Consider the following 24,998-nt stretch of genomic DNA (forward strand, 5'->3'; position numbering starts at 1 on the left):
CCAGTTTCCAACTGAGATATGATCATTTCAGCTCATAAAAATAACCTAAGTTGAACCATAGTGGTAATTCATTCTTGGGTTGTGGGCCCTTCATTTATGTGAAACATCATAAAAGTACCATGTTACTTAAATAATCAGAAAGGACTTTGCCTTTGGAGATAAAGTTCAGCTGATCTGCTGCTGACATAATGATCCTTTGGCAAACTGGTGGAAACTACCTTTAGGAAGCCAATGTTTTAATCATATTTCAAGATATCAAACCAAAAAAACACCCTGAAAAAGCACAAATGACAACACACCATTATCTCAGTTAGTACATTGGTCACTTAGAAAAAGCTATCAAGTATTTTATTATTTTTATTCTACATTATATACAGGTCATAAAAGGCCACAGCAGTTTTTCAACATATAAACCCTTTAAAAGTAGAGGGCACTATGAAGGATAGACAAGTATCAAAATGAAGTCCAGTAATAAGGGCATATACTCAGTGCAGTATTTCTGAGGAATAACAAAGCAGATACCGAGTCATCCATACTTTGCTTCCAAGTATTCTATAGGTTTTTATAAACCTCTTTGAGATTTGTTAACAGCCTAGGGGTGCCAAGTTGCCATTTATTTTTAAAAGTGAAACCAGAATGAAAGAATAATGAATCTAGGAGGGTGCCTTTCCTAATGCTTGTCATTTATACCTCTTCAAGAAAGAAAGCCTCAATTCTTTACCACTTTCTACTTCCTCCTTCCATCAAAGATAGGAAAGAAAAATCGGGGAAAAAAGCTCAATATTCTAATTCTTCCTGTTTAGCTGGAGCTTTCCTTTTCTATCGGGGTTTCTTCAAAGTATAGTTCAGGCCTTTTAAAAATTAGCTTCAAATTCCAAAACATTTAATATTGCACCCTCCTTGAACAATAAGTAAAAAAATGGGTTTCCACTCTGTGAAAATACAATCCTTAAACCTATCACTGGTATCAGCAGATCAATATAAAAAAATACAGTACCAAGCTACACTGGTATATTTCCATATTAAGAACTTCAAAATATACTTATCACTGAGACCATAGTCCTTGCATTAGTTTTCAGTCCACTATGAACAATTATCTGCTGCATGTAAACATGTCTAAATAACTATAGATAAAATACATCAATCATAAATTTCTGTAAAAGATAATAAAATATCTTCTTTAAAAAACAAAACAATAAGCTATTACTGCATTGTTTCCAATTTTATGAAAATGGAACAACCATATGGTTGTTGCCAGTCCTGAGTTCATCGTAATAAAAATGGCCCTAGTTCCTGGTTAAAGTCAGCAACCAATCCATTCTCTTCAATAGATGTCTTCTAGTGGTGTAGGCAAGAATTTGTTTTACGTGCTATTCTGTCCATTAATAAAATTATATACCAGAAACTGACCAGTGCCACAGTACTGTGTTGCAAACAGCTTTCCATCAGGAGTGGGATCTGAGAAAGCAATTTCTTCTTTGCTCAAGTATGAGCCATATATAAAGTTACTCCTATTTAAAAAAAAAAAAGGGGGGGGGGGGGGGTTAAGTGCAAAATGTTAAAAAAAAAATTCTTTCTAATCATTAAAACTGGAATAACCTGTCAAATACAATTTGACTAAAAAAACTTTTTAGGTCCTGTTGTATGTGCTCAAAATTGTTGAAAATAATTATTCATTTATAATATTATCAATAACCTGAGGTTAAATTTTAATAAAAGCAACAATGTAAAAACATTTACCCAACATCTTTTCATGATAAAAATATTTAACTAAGAGTAGAAATAATTTCCTCAACCTGATCAAGGGCATCAAGGAATATCAGAGTTAATGGTGAATGACTGAAAACTGTTCCTCAAAGATTAGGAATAAAAGAAGACTGCTCTCACCTCTTCTATTCAATATTGTATTGGAGGTTCTAGTCATGAGGAAAAGAAATAAAAATCATCCAGATTGGAAAGAAAGAAAAAACTATCTCTTTTGCAGATGAAAAGGCCTTGTTTATAGAAAATCCTAAAAAATTCACAAAAACAAACATAAAATCTAATAAACGAGTCTGGCAAGGCTGCATATTCAAGATTGATATTCAAAAGTAAACTGTATTTCTATACACTTGTAATGAACAACCTAAAACTAAAATTTAGGGGGAAAAATTCAATTTATAGCAACATCAAAAAAAATTAAATACTTGCCAGGCACAGTGGCTCACACCTGTAATCCCAGCATTTTGGAAGGCCAAGGCGAGAGGATTGCTTAAGCCCAAGAGTTCAAGGCCAGCCCAGGCGACACAGCAAGACTCCGACTGCACCAAAACAAATGAAATTTTTGCCAGGCACATGGCTATGGTCTCAGCTACTCAGGAGGCTGAGGCAGGAGGATTTCCTGAGCCCAGGACATTAAGGATGAAGTGAGCTGTGTTTGCACCACTGCACTCCAGCCTGGGTGACAAAGTGAGATGCCGTCTCCAAAAAAGAAGAAAAAAAAAACTTGGGAATAAATGTAACAAAAGAAGCGTTAAGACTTGTACACTGAAAACTATTAAACATTGCTGTAAGACCTAGGGCCAGACGCGATGGCTCACACCTATAATCCCAGCACTTTGGGAGGCCAGGGCAGGTGAATTGCTTGAGCCCAGGAGTTTGAGACCAGCCTGGGGAACATGGCAAAACCCCATCTCTGCAAAAAATAGAAAAATTGGCCGGGTGCAGTGGCTCACACCTGTAATCCCAGCACTTTGGGAGGCCGAGGTGGGTGGATCACTTGAGACCAGGAGTTCGAGAGGTAGTGGGCACCTGTAATCCCAACTACTTGGGAGGCTGAGGCAGGAGAATCACTTGAACCCGGGAGGCGGAGGTTGCAGTGAGTAGATGTCACGCCACTGCACTCCAGCCTGAGACAACAGAATGAGACTCCATCTCAAAAAAAAAAAAAAAAAAACCAACTAGCTGACCTAAAAACCTCTTTTGAATAATTAATTATAACCTCCTTTATTAACCTTTATCAGAGGTACTTTATAGGACAAAAAACTAAACAATTTTTCTGAGTCTCCCTTTTATATCTTCAGTCAAGTGATAAAAGAAAAACTAGAGATTTCGATAGTTTACAAATATTCTTGAATTAAGATAAATTTCTCTAAAAGCTGAACTCCCAAGGAACTTTCCACATTTCTTTGGTTATATTTAAAATTCTTCAAAATGAAGCACAACTTGAAATAGGCAGGTTATTTTGGCCTAATATCATAGTTACAAATAAGTAAGATGAAACAGCTTAATAGTGTTTAGCCTACAGTGCTTTCTTCCTCCTCATGTTAAATTCACAAAAAAAGTACTTACAGATCCAATACACTGATAACCTCATGCAAAATTTATAATTAACACAAATAAAGGTTTTACACACGTTAATTAAATGCCAATCTTTATACTAAAGCTCTGCCTAAGTCCTAAACTACTAAAAATGACTTGAAGGATTACATTCAAGTTACCTTAGGCATTCAATCATGCGAGAAGCAATTTTCTTCCGACGCATCATGCTGAATACCCATATTCGACTGATCCCACAGATTGCAGGCTCTGGTAATGTTGAGCAGCACCAGGCTTTTTGCCTTTCAAATCTGACTTTTTCTTCTTCTGACCTGATAACTGGAAGTTTCTCTTCTATAACTCTGTAGCCCTACAAGTGTCAAAAATGGGGAAAATTTTTAAGTGAGACTATTAATTAGCAACTAATACTGATCTGGTTGAGGAGGTTATGACATTTGACTGGCTTAAAAAACTATGGGGTTACTTATGTTTTTACTCTCATTTTTAGGAAACAGACAACCTCGATCTGCATTCTGTTCCAGTTCACTTACTAGTTGTATGACCATGAAAGTAAGTTACAATTTCTCTAACCTTCGGGTTCCTCACTGGAGATATCCATCAACTCTCATTTTGAGATATTAAACCCAAATACATACAAAGTTCTTTGCCATCATGAGGAGCCCCCCAATAGGAACTGAACATTAGTTCTCTCCACCTCTCACACTCCAAGAACCAGCAAAAGTACATGTTAAGAACACAGCAGTAATAACTGTTTCTGTGATTGCTGTCACAGTTCTAGATTTCACAGTTGTACAAGAACTGAGACTAGGGATAGCAGACAAATCAATAATTTAAAAAGCCATTTCATCACACGGCAATCTCTTTTTTCAAAAAAGTACCTTAAAGAGCATACATCGCTTTTATGGTGGCTATCTTTATGGGAAAAGAAAAGAAAATTTAAAATATCTCTGCCAGTCTAGCTGCCAAAATATAACACAACTGTTTTTCTTTCTTTTTTTTTTTTTTTTTTTTCTGAGACAGAGTTTCTTCTGTCACCCAGTACAGTGGTGCAATCTCAGCTCACTGCAACCTCTGCCTCCTGGGTTCAAGAGAGTCTCGTGCCTCAGCCTCCCGAGTAGCTGGGATTACAGGCATGCACCACCATGCCTGGCTAAGTTTTGTATTTTTAGTAGAGATGGGGTTTCACCATGTTGGCCAGGCTGCTCTTAAACTCCTGGATTACAGGTGTGAGCCACCGTGCCCAGCCATGACTGGCCTTCTGATGGCACAAGATATAAAACTTAAAAGCAAACAGACAACACAGTTGAGTCAGCAAAAACAACCCTAACAAACATTACATAGTTATCCTTCTAGTCTAAACACTGCTATAAGTCATTTATGGATCTAGGTGGAATAGAAACTTAAAAACACAATAGTCTGAACTATGTAAAATTAACTCAATTGCAGTATGGCAAACTTCTATGAGTTAGTCAATTTATATCAAATTAATTTCCACAAACTACCCTATCAGTTACTTACTTAAATTAATTTTGTTATTATAGCAAGGTTCATAAGCACTATACAATAATTTCAGGCTGAATATTTATTTACTCATTTATTATTTTTTCTAAAGAGACAGAGTCTGGCTATGTTGCCCATGCTGGAGTGCAGTGGCTATTCACAGACACAAACATAGCACCCTACAGCCTCAAACTCCTGGACTCAAGCAGTCCTCCTATCTAAGCCTCCCAAGTAACTGGGACTACAGGTGCCACTGCACCCAGCTGAATTTTTAAAACATGTAGCTTAACATATATAAACTCCTGCAAACTTGCTTTGACTTTTCACTTTTTTAGAAAATTTTATGACCAAGCATACATCTGTGCAAGCAGCTATTAACCCACTTATGCTTAGTGTTCCAATAACGGAACACTAAGCATGTGGGAATTATTTATATCCTACTGCTCAAGGTCATCGCCAAGGTCTTATTTTTCACCCATGCAAGAACTCAAAAAATTGTTGTAACCTTTGGCATAAACTAGTTAATATGCTAAAAGACACTATCTGAACAGTAGTCACACACAATGCACACTGAGTTCATGAGCAAGAACTTAGCAGGAAAAAGACAGAATTCAGGTCTGCCTCAAAGTGAGATTAGGGAGTCCAGAAGCTTCTGTTCTCTTAGGATGGTCTCAGCAGTTTCTACTAACACTCATAATATAAATATACATGATTCCACTGTTTGTTTTTTGTACAAATAGGCTACTAAACACAAGATAACTACTCATTTAGAGTTCAACAAAGAAAGTGGTGATCTGCTCCAGGCGTGGGCCTTTTTTGTTTGTTTGTTTGTTTTTTGAGATGGAGTATTGCTCTGTTGTCCAGGCTGGGTTCAGTGCACGAACTTCAGCTCACTGCAGCCTCTGCCTCCCAGGTTCAAGCAATTCTCCTGCCTCAGCCTCACGAATAACTGGGATTACAGGCACACACCACCACATCTGGCTAATTTTTGTATTTTAGTAGAGACAGGGTTTCACCATGTTGGCCAGGCTGGTCTCAAACTCCTGACCTTCTGATCTGCCCACCTCAGCCTCCCAAATTGCTGGGATTACAGGTGTGAGCCACCATGCCCGGCGGTGTGGGCCTTTTATAAAGGCACAGACAGTAAATATTTTAGGCACTGCAGCCCACCTGGTCTCTGCTGCAACTATTCAACTCTGCCTTTGTGGTACAAAAGTAGCCATAAATATGTGAGCCAAATGGGTGTGGGTGGGCAACAATAAAATTTTATTTACAAAAACAAGTTGGACTTTGCCCACTCTAGTTTGCCTAGTCTTGACTTACTGCAGTGCTAGAGGGACTAATTGAGAAAGACATTACATTGGTATCTAACATGGAAACTTCCAAAATAAACTTGGATAGTATTCTGATTTTTTTGGGGGGGGCGCGGGGGAGAGGGATGGAGTCTCACTCTGTCACCCAGGCTGGAGTGCAATGGTGAGACCTTGGCTCACTGCAACCTCCACCTCCCGGGTTCAAGCGATTCTCCTGCCTCAGCCTCCTGAGTAGCCGGGATTACAGGCGCACACGCCCGGCTATTTTTTTCTTTTTCTTTTTGAGACCAGGTCTTGATGTGTCACCCAGGCTGGAGTGCAGTGGCACAATCTTGGCTCACTGCAACCTCTGCCTCCTGGGTTCAAGCAATTCTCCTGCCTCAGCCTCCCCAGTAGCTGGGACTATAGGCACGTGCCACCATGCCCGGCTCATTTCTTTTATTTTTAGTAGAGATGGGGTTTCACCGTATTAGCCAGGATGATCTCGAACTCCTGAACTTGTGATCCTCCCACCCTGGCCTCCCAGAGTGCTGGGATTACAGGTGTGAGCCACCGCGCCCAGCTAATTTTTGTATTTTCGGTAGAGACCAGGTTTCATCATGTTGGCAAGGCTGGTCTCGAACTCCTGACCTCGTGATCCGCCCACCCTGGCCTCCATAATCTGGGATTACCGACGTGAGCCACTGCGCCCGGTCTGATGGTATTCTCATTCTACAGAATTTTTACCTTACTGACTTGAGAAATGAATTCCCATGTATAACCATTACTCCACTATGGTAAAGACTCACACATGGGAATTCTTGCATTAAAACTGTTCCTTACATAAAATGGAGACAAATTCATCAGGATTTATGTTATTTGGGATTACGTCGTAAACTCATTAAACACCAAATTACTTAAGAATATTCTTTAAAAATCACTTACCCATTGGATATGTTCCGCAATTAGGCACCCAACTACTTTTTTGTCATTGGAAATGAAGAGAAGTGTTTTAGTTCTGGAATAGCACATTAGTGGAGCCTGTTGAAAACCTAAATCATTGTCAACCATCTCTCTAATCTCGTCAACCTGCCAAATAAAGAACAATAATTATTTTTAAATGAAAACATTATATACATGTAAAAACACACTATTTCAGTTCAGTAGATAGACTTTATTCCAAGCAGGGCATCCTCTAAAGAGTTCTTTTGGATGGGCATGGTGGCTCACACCTGTAATCCTAACACTTTGGGAGGCCAAGGCGGATGGATTGCTTGAGCTCCGGAGTTCACCACCAGCCTGGGCAACATGGTGAAACCCCGTCTCTACTAAAATATAAAAAAATTAGCCAGGCGCAGCAGTGTGCGCCTGTAATCCCAGCTACTTCGGAGGCTGAGACAGGAGAAACCCTTGAACCTGGAAGGCGGAGGTTGCAGTGAGCTGAGATCACGCCATTGTACTCCAGCCTGGGTGACAGAGAGAAACTCCATCTCAAAAAAAATAATTTAAAAAAAAGAGTTCTTTTGAAGGACTGTACTGATCAATAACTGTTTTTTAACCCCAAGAAACACTTTGCAAAATGAAGGAAGAACTGGAGGGTGATGCCAAACCCAACAGTCTAGAGAACAAGAGGGATGGGGTGAGAGCTCCTACAATAGATTATTAGAAACATTAAGACTTCATATTAGAAGTATCTAATTTGTGAATGGAAGAGAACTTCACTGGAATCTTAGCCAGGCAAGCCACTTTTCTTCCCAACCCTTAATTAGTACTCTCATCAGTAAAACGAAAGTGAGTATAGAGAAAAGGAACTCATATTTACTTCCTATCAACCACTTATAGGCCAGGCATTATTCAAAGCACTTTACAAATATTTCACTTCAATCCCACATTTCTTGGAGGTTCCTTACTTTACACATGGAAGAAATAAAACTCAAAAGTTAAACCACTTTCCCATGTCAGATATTAGACATCTAGAAAATCAAGGAGCAGAGTCACATGTGAATCCAAAATGTTACTATGGCATCAAACCATGCTTTTTACAGTTTACCTCCTAAGTGACCAAAGTCAAACATGATAAGCTCAAACTGTTGGCAGGCAATCAAAAGTAAGACCTCTGTAGGTACTCAAACATTAGTTCCTTCCCCAGTTAAAAGATACTGCAAACAAAAGCCAGAGAATAGTGGCTGATGCCTACAATCCCAGCACTTTAAGAGGCTGAGGCTAGAGGAGTTCAAGGCCAGCATGGGCAACACAGCAAAACAGATCTTTACAAAATTGTTTTATTAGTCAGATGTGGTGGCACTTGCCAGTAGTCCCAGCTTCTCAGGAGGCTGGGGCAGGAGGGTCACTTTGGTCTCAGGAGTTTGAGGTTACAGTGAGCTATGATTGTACCACTGCACTTCGGCCTGGGTGACAAGAGTGGAATTCTCATAAAAAAATAATAATAAAATAATTGAGTCCAATAACACTCATTTATGTTATGAAGTTTAAAATGCAAATAATCCTTAAGAGGGTTAAACATTCATACCTCTGGCATGCAGAATACCATGCAGCAAATCCCTTACTCAGTGATGAAGACTCAAGTCCTCCTAATCCTGAGACAGCATCCTACAACTCCTAATTCCTAAAGACAAGTGATTCACAATTCCCTAGATTTTAATTTTTAACCTATTATAGGTTACTAAGATTTTGTTCAGATAAACTAAAATGAGGAAATTAGCATCTACTGAGGGTTTCTTCTAAGAAAAGTCTGGTTGCCACATACGGTAGTGTAGCAAAAGTTCCCAGTGTGCATTTCCAAATGTGAACAGCTGGAATTCCAAAAATTCCTTAATTTAATTTTCATTTAAGTTGACACTTGAACAACAAAAGTTTGAACTGAGTGGGTCCACTTATATGTAGGGTTTTTTTCAATAAATATATTGGAAAATTTTTTGGAGAACTGCGACAATATGAAAAAACTAGCAGCCGGACGCGGTGGCTCACGCCTGTAATCCCAGCACTTCGGGAGGCCGAGGCGGGCGGATCACGAGGTCAGGAGATCGAGACCATCCTGGCCTTGAGTAGAGATGGTGAAACCCCGTCTCTATTAAAAATACAAAAAAGTTAGCTGGGCATGGTGGCAGGTGCCTGTAGTCCCAGCTACTCGGGAGGCTGAGGCAGGAGAGTGGCGTGAACCCGGGAGGTGGAGCTTGCAGTGAGCCTAGATGGCGCCACTGCACTCCAGCCCGGGCGACAGAGCGAGACTCTGTCTCAAAAACAAAACAAAACAAAACAAAACAAAACAAAACAAAACACTAGCAGATGAACCATGTAGCCTAGAAACATTAAAAAAAAAAAAAAAAAAATCGAGAAAACGTTAGGTATGTCATGAATGCAGAGAGTATACGTAGATACTAGTTTAAGTATGGGTTTAATCAATTATTTATGTTATCAATAAGGTTACCAGTCAACAGTAGGCTATCAGTAGTTAAGTTCTGGGGGAATCGAAAGTTGTACTTGGGCTGGGCAGGGTAGCTCATGCCTATAATCCCAGCACTTTGGGAGGCTGAAGCAGGAGAATCCCTTGCGACCAGGAGTTCAAGACCAGCCTGGGCAACACAGTGAGACCCTGTCACTTAAAAAAAAAAAAAAGTTAGAGTTGGATTTTTGGCTGCATGAGAAGCCAGCACCCGTAACTACTACACTGTTTGTGGGTTCACTGTGGTTAATCACTGATCCCACATTAACTCAACAAGAATTTACTATTGTGCAAGAATCAATGTTTCAAATACAAGACAGGTTGGGCATATTTACATGTCACTGTAAATACTATTGTCTATTCTGTTAGGCAGCAGTAATATGAAAGCTTATTTAGGTATCTAAGATTGTCCATTCAGATAAACAGAGTATCTGAAGAACCAGAAGATAAACTTACATATTTTAAATAGACTATTAGCCAAACTTTCAAATAACAGGTGCAAAGTATTTTCCTTCAACCATCTTTCCAGGTGAAGTATTCTTAAGTTTAAAGAAGTCCAATTGCTAACCTAAAAAAAAGTATAATAAACTGTTTTTCTCATGTTTCCAGACATTTGGGACAAACTCTAGTGTAATTATTCGTTTTTCAGATACGCAATTGAACCCATTGCTTACATTATGAGGTATTTCTTCTGAAAAAGCATCCAGAGGTTGAAGAAAAACATACTGAGTATATTATTTGAAAGTGCAATGAACATATTAAACTTATTTAAAAATAAGTTTACCTTATGGTTCCTGATTTTTTAAATAATCTACATAATAAAATGGTTCCAGGGTTCATTATCTCTCTAGTTCATTTCTCAACACAATAAACTCTCTGAATACTTGAAGTATATGGAACTCTAAGTTTGACTAACACTTGCCTCACACTAGATAAGATAAACTTTTATGTTTCTCCATTATATTTATAAACTGAAATATAGCCTTATCTTTTAAAAATATTGTAAGATTAAGTCATGTTTAATTTCAGGTTTACTATGACCTACTTAGCAATCCCCTTCTGCAATAAGCTTTTATTTAGAAATTTTCCCTTAGAATGAAACTTTACATTTTATTGATTTTCCAAATTATTATAATTAAGTTTTTATTTCTAGATCGTGAAATCATTTAGTTGGCATCGCTCACTTAATAGAAGATAAGCATGTCTACTTTGGCACTCAAATTATTAACTACTACTAATAGAGGACAATTTACTAATAATACTGGACAGTACTCAATTCATTTAGAATTCATATACTGGACACACTATAAAGTTCAACATAATTTTTGAATTGGGTTATACCCTTTAAATGCTTATTTCTTGCTTTCAGAATAGATGTTTAAATACACTATGCCAACAATCTGTTATCCTCTTAAAATTAACTGCAAAATGGGTCAGGCACAGTGGTTCATGCCTGTAATCCCAGCACTTTGGGAGGCCGAGACAGGCAGATCATGAGGTCAGGAGTTCAAGACCAGCCTGGCCAATTTGGTGAAACCTTGTCTCTACTAAAAATACAAAAGTTAGCTGGGTGTGGTGGCACACGCCTGTAGTCCCAGTTACTCAGGAGGCGGAGGCAGGAGAATCGCTTGAACCCGGGAGGCAGAGGTTGCAGTGAGCCAAGATCGTGCCACTGCACTCCAACCTGAGCGACAGAGCAAGATTCTGTCTCAGGAAAAAAAAAAAAATTAATTGCAAAATGATATCCACTCTGCATGAAGTTTCACTGGAAATTTACCTTTTTCAGGGCATACTTTGGGTCTTCAGGAAGAACCATTATTATCCTGCCATCAGGGTATTCCGCCAGAATTCTTTCTTTCTTCCAGCCCTAGATATATACATATATATATATGTAAAGTATCAATTTTATGTATATTTTATTCATCATATCCATGTACAAGAGAAAAAGTATATCAATTTGTCTAAAAATTGCAAACATGAAAAATATATGCTCATTAATGCTTAATAAAGCATGATAAATAGGCTATTTTGTTAAGCATACAATAGGTACAAGGCAAGCTAATTTCTCTCTACTACTCATTCAGAGATACAACTAACACCACAGAAGTATTTCTAATTTATCATTTCCCATTTTAAATTAATTTTGAAAGCCACACACCAAAAGCAAGCCCCTTAAAGTCAGTAATTCCCAGAAACTATAATTCTCCCAGATGCTTGATAAAAGAATTAAACTCTTATATTTCATTGGAACATGGTTACCTCCACAAACAAACACTCAAAGTTTTATGTCTGGCATGCCAAAGACCTCCAGGAGGTTTTAAATGAACTGATTTGCATGCAGTAGCCCAGTATGAAAGGAATAGTTTTATGCTTATTGATCACAACTACCAAAGCCACAAGAAGGAGACTATAAAAAATATAACTACCTTCTAAGAATCTAATAGGGAAGGAGAAGCTACGTTGTGTGTATCTGAAGTTAAACATACTCAAAAAAAGAGAGGTAATAAACTCTTCTTCAGATCCACACTCGTGGTGATTAATGAGCAGAACCTGCATAAAAAAAAACAAACAAAACAAAAGCCACTTAAATCTAGTAAGATGGGACTGAACCAGAGGTTAAAACTAGGAGCTTTGAAGTTCAAAATAAGTACAGAAGGAATGAGCTTAACTAGTTGTTCCAGTTGTCTTAACCCAACCAACTTTACATAAAAAGGCCTTTCCAGAAGCCATTTATACTTCCAGTAGAGAAAACCACCATATTTTTTCTGATGTTTCTTCTAAGAACACAAAAGCTCAATGAAACCAAGAAAATGGCAACTAGATTTCTTTAAAAATATACTATGGCAAGTATGAAAGCAGATTCGTTTTCTTAAACCATCAAGAATTTTTTGGAGAGGGGAGGGTAGAGAGATCATCGTTGGGAACAAAAATTCTAGTTAATAAGCTTGGTATATGTAACAACTTAAATTAAAAGATTTAAAATCCAAAACTTGTTTACATAATAGAGTACCCAACAGAAAAGTTAAATTCAGATGATTAAAATTAATTATCATTGGTAACATGTTCTCAAGATTTGAAAAGAAAAGAGAAGAAATAGCCACAGAAGTCCTTTTTTCATCTAAGAAACTAAATCTGTAGTTCTTCAACCTAAATAAGGTTTTAAAAAAGAAACTTAAGGCCGAGTGTGGTGGCTCATGCCTGTAATCCCAGCACTTTGGGAGGAGGGCGGATCACGAGGTCAGGAGATCAAGACCATTCTGGAAACCCCATAGCTACTAAAAGACAAAAAATTATTGTAGTTTTAGGCGGGTGTGGTGGCACGCGCCTGTAGTTCCGGCTACTCAGGAGGCTGATGCAGCAGAATCGCTTGAACCCGGGAGGTGGAGGTTGCAGTGAGCTGAGATTGCGCCACTGCACTCCAGCCTGGGTGACAGAGCGAGACACTATCTCCAAAAAAAAAAAAAAAAGACAGAAAGAAAGAAAGAAAAAATCTGAATCATATACAGATCTGAATATAGGTAAACAATTTTGAGAAGACTTACAAGATATCACCTCTTTTAAAACAAATTTCTATTAGTAATGCTACTTTATGAAAAAGCTTTTAAATTTATGAACCTATTTTTAATAAAATGAAAAGAGATTTTCACTTTAAAACAACGAAAAGACCTAAAAACTTAAGTAACCTCAAGTTATAAGAAAACCATTCTTCCTGAACTGAATTATCTAAAGACACTTCCATAAACTATTTTCCTATTAAATGCCTTTAAAAACAGTAATACGGGTTTCATGTCATTATATTGCATTATAGACATTACACAAATTATTTTGCTTTACTAATTTGAAGTGCAAAATTTTCTCTTGAAACAACTTCAGACTTGTATGTTCATGCTGACATTTTTATCACAATTCAATTTCATAAAATTTTACGTTTTAAATAGTACCATTTTTTTCATGTACTAAATAAAAGCCCTTTAATCTAAGAAGCTAAGACTGCAAAGGGATACTTAGTACTGCTTCAAGTTTTATTTATTAATGTAATTTACCTATTTAAGACAGAGTCTCACTCTCTCACCCAGGCTGGAGTGCAGTGGCAAGATCACAGCTCACAGCAGCTTCAAAAGCTCCTGGGCTCAAGCAATCCTCTTGCTTCAGCCTCCCAAGTAACTGGGACTACAGGCATGCACCACCATGCCAAGCTAAGAAAGCACATTTTAGTGAAAACTTTTAAGTAATTCTAGAGTAAAAGTTCAGGGTTTAGATCCTTGTTCTTGGTAGTTACTAGATGCATGGCCTTAGGCAAATCACCAGAACTCTGATTCTGTTTCCTCACCTAAGTATTCTAAAAAATGGCTATCATCACCTCCATCACTTGGGTAGGTACGAGGGTGCTATATTTAAGACAACTGCTCAAAAAGTAGCCACTCAGTAACTCTTAGTAACTTCCATTCTCCTTTCTTACTAGTATCAAACTAAGATCAATGCACTAATCTAACAAAACAATCAATAAATGTTCCCAAGGTTAAATACAGGAATAAATTCAAATCATAGACAAACAAAAGATGAAAGAAACAAGTTAGCTAATATTTGTTCAAATAACATACTCAAGACATATCTATGCCTCAACTACAGTTAACTGCTAGTCAGCAATAACCACATGACCTTCCTTACTTCAGAGAAACTTAGAGGTTGTAAAGTCCATCCAATGCTTAAAATTAAGGGACAGAAATGCAGGGTTCAGGAAAGAGTGCATGCAATTTAGAAGAATAACCAAATAGCCACAATGTTTCTGCAAAGATATAAATTCCAATGCAGTGCACTTACACTTCTGACCTTTAGCGCCAACATATTTCAGCACTAGTACGTTACACATAACCCTCTGCTAACAAGTAGTATTTTCCAAAACCCATTTTTTTCTTACTTCATCCATTTGGCTACTTCACGAAAAGCAGAAAACTTTATATTCCTAATTTGTATTTCTAATAGCAAGAAATTATTACTATTATTATTTTGAGACAGAGTTTCATTCTTGTTGCCCAGGCTAGAGTGCAATGGCGCAATCTCAGCTCACTGCAACCTCCGCCTCCTGGGTTCAAGTGATTCTCCTGCCTCAGTCTCCCGAGTAGTTGGGATTACAGACATGTGTCCAGCTAATTTTTTTGTATTTTTAATAGAAACAGGGTTTTTCCATGTTGGTCATACTGGTCTCAAACTCCCGACCTCAGGTGATCCACCCACTCAGCCACCCAAAGTGCTGGGATTAATAAATTATTATTCTTTTCTCCTTGCTATTGTAGTTACTCTAAACTGTACAGTCTAAAGAATGGGTTTCTCCTTTTTCCATCAAAAAAAGGATTACAATTAGAAACAAAATATACTGAGTGGTAGATACCACGTATATACAATGATCAAAATTCAAACCAAACACTTAAGATGTGTAGATTTAATTGCATAAATAATACTCCAACTTTAAAAGTTCATATTAATCACAATTTCATAAAAAGGTTGAATGAGAATATACATTTGAAGGAATATTTGAAGAAATAAAACCAACAACCAGCTTTTCAAAAAATAAACAAATATTACAAGGGAAAAAAACAGATCCAGGGAGAACCTAGGGATTAAAAGATACTAAAGGGACATACCAACCAATGTAATATATAAACCCTAATTCAAACAAATAAGACACATAGGAAATCATGAGCTATTTGGGAAGCTTTTAACTCTGATGGAAAACTTGATTTCAATAATTAATTCATTTATTGAATGTGTAGTTATATTATTTAAGGTACTTTTATGTTTAAAAAAAGAATAATCTTTGGCCAGGGCACAGTGGCTCACACCTGTAATCCCAGCACTTTGAAAGGCTAAGGAAAGCGGATCACGAGATCAATAGCTCGAGACCATCCTGGCTAACACAGTGAAACCCCGTCTCTACTAAAAATACAAAAAAATTAGCTGGGCGTGGTGGTGCGTGCCTGTAGTCCCAGCTACTAGGGAGGCTGAGGCAGGAGAATTGCTTGAATTTGGGAGGCAGAGGTTGCAGTGAGCCAAGATAGCACCACTGCACTCCAGCCTGGGTGACAGAGCGAGACTCCATCTCAAAACAAAACAAAACAGGAGTAATCTTCATCTTTAAGAAATAAATATTTAGAGGTGGGACATGGTGGCTCACACCTATAATCCCAGCACTTGGCGGGGCCGAGGCGGGCGGATCACCTGAAGTCAGTTTGAGACCAGCCTGCCTAATCTGGTGAAATCTCATTTCTACTAAAAATATATTTAAAAAAAAAAAAAAAAAAACCTAGCCAGGCATGGTAGCACGCGTCTGTAATCCCAGCTGAGGCAGGAGAATCACTTGAACCCAGGAGGTGGAGGCTGCAGTGAGCCAAGATCACGCCACTGAACTCCAGCTTGGGCAAACAAGAGTGAAACTCCATCTCAAAAAAAAAAAAAAAGAAAAGAAAAGAAATACATATTTAGAAATACATACTAAAGTAATAACATGATGCCTGAGTTTACTTCAAAATAATTGGGAAAGTTAGATGAAGATGATTATCCAGGAATTGTTGAAGGCAGGTGATCAGTACAAAGGAGTTCATTACTCTGTGCGTGTGTGTGTGCGTGCGTGCGTGTGTGTGTACTGCATTAAACCTGTTTTGGAAAATTCAAATTGCCTATTGTCGAAACTGTACCAATGGCCCAAGGTTTGTTCAAGCATCATTTATTTAGTAGTAAAAAATAAAGGCCGGGTGCGGTGGCTCACGCCTGTAATCCCAGCACTTTGGGAGGCTGAGGCAGGCGGATCACGAGGTCAGGAGATCGAGACCATCCTGGCTAACACGGTGAAACCCCGTCTCTACTAAAAATACAAAAAATTAGCCAGGCGTGGTGGTGGGCACCTGTAGTCCCAGCTACTCGGGAAGCTGAGGAGGGAGAATGGCGTGAACCCGGGAGGCGGAGCTTGCAGTGAGCCAAGATCATGCCACTGCACTCCAGCCTGGGGGACAGAGCAAGACTCCATCTCAAAAAAAAAAAATTACTGGCCAGCCAGGCGCAGTGGCTCATGCCTGTAATCCCAGCACTTTGGGAGGCCAAGGTGGGAGGATCACCTGAGGTCAGGAGTTCGAGACCAGCCTGGCCAACATGGCGAAACGCCGTCTCTACTAAAAATACAAAAATTAGCCAGGCTTGGTGGCAGGCACCTGTAATCCCAGCTACTCAGGGGGCTGAGGCAGGAGAATCCCCTGAACCTGGGAGGCAGAGGTTGCAGTGAGCCAAGATCACGCCACTGCACTCCAGCCTGGGTGACAAGAGCGAAACTCCATCTCAAAAACAAAAAAAAACAATACTGGTAATGATGTGTGCCTAATCCATATGGCCATATAGAACTTCAAAGTGCTGAAAAGTCTTAGATATTACTACTAGTTTGAAAGTGACATACACATGGAAAAATTCTCTCAATTCAATAAATATGTGCTGACTACCTACCATGTATACAAACCATTGATCTTAGCAGTATAGTATAGTGGTAAGGAGAATTTCAAAAATCAGAAAAACCTAAGATTCGAATGCAAACTCTGCTACTCACTAGCTGCAATGCTTTGGGCAAATTACTTAACCTCTCTAAAACTTGGTTTCCTCACCTATAAAATAGATATAAAAACAGGCCTGGTGCAGTGGCTCACACCTATAATCCACACTTTGAGAGGTAGAGGAAGGAGGATCACTTGAGCCCAGGAGCTCTAGACCAGCCTGTTAAGAGCAGCATGGTGAAACCCTGCTCTAACCAAAACCACCAAAAACAAATAAAAACAAAACAAAAAACAGAAAACTACTGAGAAGCTAAATGAGAAAACACTATAAAATGTTGACCACTGGGCCTAGCACAATAATGTGTACTCAATAAATAACAGTTCTGATCATTACAGCAACTAAGCATTTTAGTTGGTTTAGCAGGTTTTGGTTTTGGTTTTGAGACAGGGTCTCACTCTGTTGCCCTGGCTGGAGTGCAGTGGTACAATCATGCCTCAATGCAGCTTCAACCTCCTAGGCTCAAGCAACTCTCCCAAGTCAGCCTCCCAAGTAGCTGGGACCTCAGGCATGCACCCGAACACCCAGGTGATTTTTCTATTTTTTGTAGAGACAGGGTTTTGCCATGTTGCCCAGGCTCGTCTCAAACTCCTGAGCTCAAGTGATCCTCCCGCCCTGGCCTCCCAAAGTGCCAGGATTAAAGGTGTGAGCCATCGTGCCTGGCTGGTTTAGGTTTTTAAATCTTCAATGCCTTCATGCCTTACAAGGTCATTCATGATCTGGTCCCCCATCTACCTCTTTCAGCCTTATCTCTTGCAGCTTTTCCAATACAACACAGTCACAAATCATAATGAAATATTTGTCTGACCTTTCACATGCTGCTCTCTTGGCCTGATATGCCTTTGCTCTATACCCTTCTGAGCTCAAGGGATTTCTACTTACCCTTTCTGAATTTATTAAGTGCTAACCTGACTTTTCCAATCTTTGTCATACGTCCTTGCTCTATGCTCTATATAGTACCCTGTATATCCTAAAATACTACTGTAGCATTTTCCACACTATTTAAATGTTTACCCATTGTCCCTCGCACTGATCTGTGAACTTACATAAAAGATCTTTATAATAATTTTTAAAAACAAGGTCAACAGTTAATAAACATTTAAGAAATAAATAAGCCTCAGAAAAAATTATCACATAAGATATTGCTGTCATTGCTTACAGATTTGAAAAAAAAAAACTAAAGAGAAAAAGAGTTAATATGCTATGGTCATACAACTAGTAAATGGCTCATTAGGAAACCACATCTCTATAGTTTAAGCCTTCTTTTCTACTATGCCACACTGACCTCAAGAATCTTATAAATCTAATAGGAGAAACTATAGTATACAAATGTCTTTAATACAAAGTGCAATGAAGTATACGCTTGAAAGGAAGTTTTTCTTGATTCTAAAATAAGCTTTATTCATTATACTTCAACGTTTCTGAATTGAAAATCAGTCTATCAATACGTATATTTAATATATTTCTTAATTCTCAAAGAAACAACTATCAAATTGAAGCAGGAACCTGTAAGAAAAGGCAAAATAACGTAAGCAAAGTGTTAAAATAAGTTTTAAGAGGATAGAGAAAACTCTTATGGGGATAAGAGAGGAATAAAAGAAAAATGTTCATAGAAAAGAATGTATTTCCGACTGGGCGCAGTGGCTCATGCCTGTAATCCCAAGACTTTGGGAGGCTAAGGCAGGCAGATCACGAGGTCAGGAGATCCAGACTATACTGGCTAACACAGTGAAATCCCATCTCTACTAAAAATACAAAAAATTAGCCGGGTGTGGTGGCGGGCGCCTGTAGTCCCAGCTACTCGGGAGGCTGAGGCAGGAGAATGGTGTGAACCCGGGAGGCGGAGCTTGCAGTGAGCTGAGATTGTGCCACTGCACTCCAGCCTGGGCAACAGAGCGAGGTTCCGTCTCAAAAAAAAAAAAAGAAAAGAAAAAAAGAAAAGAAGGTATTTCCCTGGGATTGAAAGGCATGTATAAAAATGGGATGGCATTCTTGGTGGTGGGAATGCTAAGAACTAAAAAATAGAGGCAGGCCAGGCACAGTGATTCACCTGTGATCTCAACACTTTGGCAGACCAAACAATTGCTTGAGCCCAGGAGTCTGAGACAAGCCTGGGCAACATAGTGGGACCCTGTCTCTACAAAAAAGTAGAAAAATTAGCTGAGTGTGACGGCACATGCCTATAGTCTCAGCTACTCAGGAGGCTGAGGCAGGAGGATTGCTTGAGCCTGAGAAGTTGAGCTGCAATGAGCCATGATTGCGCCACTGCACTCCAGCCTGGGTGACCAAGTTAAGACCCTGTCTCAAAAAGCAAAAATAAAAAGGCGAGGAGGGTGGTGTATCATGACTGTAATCCCAGCACTTTGGGAGGCCAAGGTGGGAGGGTTGCTTGAAACCGGAATTTCAAGACCACCAGGCCAACATAGCAATATCCATCTCAAAAAAAATTTAAAAATTTAAAAATTGGCCAGGCATGGTATCTCACCCCTGTAATCCCAGCACTTTGGGAGGCCAAGGCAGGCCAGAAGTTTGAGACAAGCCCGGGCAACAAAGCAAGACCTTATCTCTACAAAAAGTAAAATAATCAACTGGGCATGGTGACACATGCTTGTAGTCCCAGCTACTGTGGAGACTCAGGCAGGAGGATCCCCTGAGCCAAGGAGTTCAAGGCAACAGTGAGCTCATTGTACCACCGCACTCCAGCCTGGCCAACAGAGCAAGACCCTGTATCTTAGGGAAAAAAAAAAAAAAAAGGAAAGAAATATAAATCTATTCCCTCCTTATTAAGAGCTACAGAGTTTTCTGAAGGATCAATGTGTCTGGGTCTTTTAACCATTAATTCCAGTACTTTGATCTCAAAAACTGCATTTCCATAAGATAGTGTCCTAGAAGTAGAATCATTTAATACAACTTGCTTGTAAAGGCTGTTTCTTAACATAAAACCCCACTCTAATTTTTGAGACCCTATCTCTAAAAAGAAAACAAACCCCAAAATGCCATCTGAGTACCCATCTCACCCAGCATTCCTGCTTTGACCCTGAATACGGTATCTGGACTGCAGAAATCTACTTTAGGACCATGATGTTACAACCGTGAAGCACAAGAGTCAACACACTAAGGACAGCAGAGTGCTGAATGAGAAATGGCCAGCATTCATGATGACATTATTGAACTGCTAGATGGAACCACCCTGACATGACACACCTCCAGACTTTTTTTTTTTTTTTTTTTTGAGACAGAGTCTCATTCTGTTGCCCAGGCAGGAGTGCAGTGGCACGGTATCAGCTCACTGCAATCTCCGCCTCCAGGATTCAAGCGATTCTCATGCCTCAGCCTCCCAAGTAGCTGGGATTATAGGCAGACACCATCACACCCGGTTAATTTTTGTATTTTCAGTAGAGATGGGGTTTCACCATGTTGGTCAGGTTGGTTTCAATGTATGTATTTGGGAGTTCTGCTCCCAACTAGGATAAAGAAGGTCAAAGGCCGGGCACGGTGGCTCACACCTGTGATTTCAGCACTTTCGGAGGCCGAGGCAGGTGGATTACCTGAGGTCAGGAGTTCAAGACCAGCCTCGCCAATGTGCTGAAACCCTGTCTCTACTAAAAATACAAAAATTAGCTGGGCGTGGTGGCACATGCCTGTAATCCCAGCTACTTGGGAGGCTGAGGCACAAGAACTGCTTGAACCCAGGAGACAGAGGCTGCAGTGAGCCAAGATCATGCCACTGCACTCCAGCCTGGGCAACAGAGAGACTCCATCTCAAAAAAAAAAAAAACAAACAAACAAGGTCACAAAAAATATTACTGTGCCTATTGTAGTAAGAAAACACCCAATAAATGAAAAAGCATGTGTTTTAAAGACACTGAAAAGGTATAGAAACAAAATGTCTAAATGAACTGATTTTCAGAAATGAACCAGCCCTTCCTAAGTGAGCAGACACCAGTAGCCATTTTTAACCCTAAGATGTTGACTATGTCTAGGAAGCATGGGTGAACAAGCAAGCCTGCAACATGCAAAGAACAAGGAAAAGAGTCTCAGCAACTTAACATAATTGGGAGAACTGGGTCAGTTAATAACCAACAGTCATCAACTTTTTAGATAATCAGATATTATTTCGTTAACTGACCCAATTTTCCCATTACGATGATTAAGTGAACTTCTACTATAACATCTAAACCTTAAGACTACATGAACATTTCTCACAAGATATGCCTGAGTCAGACCCAATAAAAAGTCAAATGGGAAGAATTACGATACTTTTTTCTCTTCTGTCATCTTCAAATATTAAAGAATCCTAAAAATCTCTTTATTAGGATTCACATATTAAGCACTTTTCAACTGGTAGTAACAATATCCCAGTATATAAGAAATACTTGATTCGATGTAAATCTCATCTCAAAGGTCATTTGGACTTAGCAAATACATTGGGTTCATCGGTATTGCTTATGACTTTAAAAGACTCATGGTCCAAATTCCACTCAACCTCTACAGCCAAAATTAAACAAAGCCAACAAGTCTATTACTGAAAAATGTTATCACAATGTACATCTCTGGGAGTTCTGCTCCCAATTAGGATAAAAGAGGTCACAAAAGATCACTGTATCTGTTGTAATAAGAAAACACTCAATAAATGAAAGAGCATGTGTTGGCTGGGCACGGTGGCTCACGCCTGTAATCCCAGCACTTTGGGAGGCCGAGACAGGCAGATCACGAGGTCAGGAGATCGAGACCATCCTGGCTAAAACAGTGAAACCCCACCTCTACTAAAAATACAAAAAATTAGCCAGGCATGGTGGTGGGCGCCTGTAGTCCCAGCTACTTGGGAGGCTGAGGCAGGAGAATGGTGTGAAACCGGGAAGCGGAGCTTGCAGTGAGCCAGGACGGTGCCACTGCACTCCAGCCTGGGCGACAGAGCGAGATTCCGTCTCAAAAAAAAGAAAAAGAAAAGAAAAAGCATGTGTTTTTTAAAAGACACTGAAAAGGTGTAGAAACAAAATGTCTAAATGAACTGATTTTCAGAGATGAACCAGTCCTTCCTAAGTGAGCAGAGACCAGTAGCCATTTTTAACCATAAGATGTTGACCAAGTCTGGAAGCATGGGTGAACAAGCAAGCCACCAACAGACAGAGAACAAGGAGTAAAGTCTCTTGCTGGAACGAAGAGAAACCAACCAGAATTATGTGGCCTGGCATGGCAGTCTGAAATCTGAAGAAATTCCAAATACAGCAATAATGATCTACCAACTCTCTCCCATGGGACAACTGTACAGTTGGGCTGCAAGGTATAGAGAGTTTTAGTGTTGTGTGGAGCTTAGATCCCCAATCTCAGTTGCAGAGAGACACCTAATACTAGAACAGAAAACTAAAGTTTCAAACCCAACTCTGACCTGACCCAGTTCAATTTTTAATTAGATCTAAGCAATCAGCCCCTCACCATAGTTAACTGACAAAAGAAAAGAGAAAGCGCTCATGGGTAAGGGAAAGGATACTATCTACTTCAGTCTCTACTATTTCTTCACACACAATCTCCAACGTACAATAAAAATTTACAAAACCAGATAGGAAGACTCAATATTGTTAAAAGGTCAGTTCTTCCTGATTTCATCTATAGATTCAATGCAATCCTAAAAAAATTCCAGCAAGCTATTTTGTAGATATTGACAAACTAGTTCTACAATTTGTACTGAGAGGGAAAAGACTTAGAATAGCCAACACAAAATTGAAGGAGAACAACAAAGTTGGAGGACTGACACTATCCAATTTCAAAACTTACTGTAAGACTAGTTATCAAGCATGGGGGTAGTTACCCCCAAGCTGCTGTTCTTGAGATAGTGAGTTCTCACAAGATCTGATGGTTTTATAAGGGAAGGTTTTCCCCCCTCTTTGCTCGGCACTTCTCTCTCCTGCCACCATGTGAAGAAGGACAAATCTGCTTCCCCTTCTGCAATGATTGTAAGTTTCCTAAGGCCTTCCTAGCCACGCAGAACTGTGGGTTAATTAAACCTCTTTCCTTTATAAATTACCCAGCCTCAGGCAGTTCTTTATAGTAGCATGAGAACGGACTAATACAGTGGTATTGGTGAAACAATAGATCGATGAAACAGGACAGAGAGCCCAGAAATAGACTCACATAAAAATAGTCAACTGATCTTTGATATAAGAGCAAAGGCAATATAATGGAGAAAAGATAGCCAACAAATGGTGCTGAACTGGACATTTATATGTAAAAGTAACCTAAACACAGACCTTGCATCCCTCACAAAAATTAACTCAAAATGGATCTAAACATAAAATGCAGAAATATAAGATAACAAAGGAGAAAAACTAGATGACCTTGGGTATGGCAATGACATTTTAAGTATACCAAAGGCACAATTTATGACAGAAATAACTGATAAACTGGACTCCATTAAAATTTAAAATGTCTGCTCTTTAAAAGATACCATTAGCCAGGCATGGTGGCTCACACCTGTAATCCCAACACATTGGGAGGCAGAGGCAAGAGAACTGATTGAGCCCAGGAGTTTGTGACCAACCTGGGCAATACAGGGAAACTTCATCTCTACAAAAAATTTAAAAATTAGTCAAGCACGGTGGTGTACCCTTGTGGTCCCAGCTACTAGGAAGGCTAAGATAGTATGATTGCTTGAGCCCAGGAGGTCAAGGATAGAGTGAGCACTGATCACACCACTGCATTCCAGTCTGGGTGACAGAGCACAACTTTGTCTCAAAAAAGAAAAAGCGTATAATAAAAAGTATTTTTCGGACTGGGCACGGTGGTTCTTGCTTGTAATCCAGCACTTTGGGAGGCCAAGGCAGGTGGATCACTTGCACCCAGGAGTTTGAAACAAGCTAGGATGACACAGCAACACTCCATTTCTATTTTTATTTAAAAAAAAAAAAATTTTTTTTTTGAAAAAGATACTGTTAAGAGAATGAGAAGACAAGCTACAGGCTGGAAGAAAATACTTACAAAATAAACATCTGATTTAAAAACTGTTAACCTGGTTGGGCACGGGGGCTCACGCCTGTAATCCCAGCACTTTGGAAAGCTGAGGCGGGTGAATCACCTGAGGTCAGGAGTTCGAGACCAGCCTGACCAACACGGAGAAACCCTGTCTCTACTAAAAATACAAAATTAGCTAGGCATGGTGGTGAATGCTGGCAATCCCAGCTACTCGGGAATCTGAGGCAGGAGAATCGCTTGAACCCGAGAGGCGGAGGTTGCAGTGAGCTGAGATTGCACTATTGCACTCCAGCCTGGGCAACAAGAATGAAACTCCATCTCAAAAAACAAACAAACAAACAAAAACACAAACACACACAAAACTGTTACCCAAAATACCCAAAGAACTCTTAAAACTCAATAAGAGAACAGCCTGATTAAAAAATTAAAATTAAAATAAATAAAATAAAAAATGGGCAAAGGATTTCACCTAAGAAGATATACAAATGGAAAATAAGCACATGAAAAATATTCTGTATCATATATTAATAGAAAATGCAAATTAAAACAGTAACATACCACTACAAGCCTATTAGAAAGGCCAAAACCCAGAACACTGATAACACCAAATGCTGGTGAGGATATGAAGCAAGGCAAACTCTCATTAATTGTTGGTAGAAATGCAAAATAATACAGCAACTTTGGAAGAGAGCCTGGCAGTTTCTTACAAAACTAAACACACTCTTACCATACGATCCAGCAATCAAGCTTCTTGGTATTTACCATCAAGGGCTGAAAACATGTCCTCACAAAAACCTGTACACAGCAGCTTTATTCATAATTGCCAGACTTTGAAGCAACCAAGATATCCTGCAGTAGGTGAATGG

At 39.2% G+C, this 24,998-nt stretch overlaps 1 protein-coding gene across 1 annotated transcript in view; it reads right to left on the reverse strand.

Moving 5' to 3' along the window:
* Positions 1 to 304: 304 nt before the first annotated feature.
* The window catches only part of ESCO1 (establishment of sister chromatid cohesion N-acetyltransferase 1), a 73,804-nt gene continuing 49,110 nt past the window's right edge, over positions 305 to 24,998 (reverse strand). Inside the window, exons 8-11 of the mRNA XM_025365703.1 lie at positions 11,351 to 11,440; positions 7,056 to 7,199; positions 3,480 to 3,667; positions 305 to 1,511 (exon numbers count right to left, since the gene is read on the reverse strand). Of these exons, the coding sequence (XP_025221488.1) occupies positions 1,364 to 1,511; positions 3,480 to 3,667; positions 7,056 to 7,199; positions 11,351 to 11,440 (570 nt within the window). The 3' untranslated portion in view covers positions 305 to 1,363. The remainder of the gene's footprint in view (positions 1,512 to 3,479; positions 3,668 to 7,055; positions 7,200 to 11,350; positions 11,441 to 24,998) is intronic.

This window comes from Theropithecus gelada, chromosome 18 (assembly GCF_003255815.1).
Source record: "Theropithecus gelada isolate Dixy chromosome 18, Tgel_1.0, whole genome shotgun sequence".
Taxonomy (NCBI): Eukaryota; Metazoa; Chordata; class Mammalia; order Primates; family Cercopithecidae; genus Theropithecus; species Theropithecus gelada.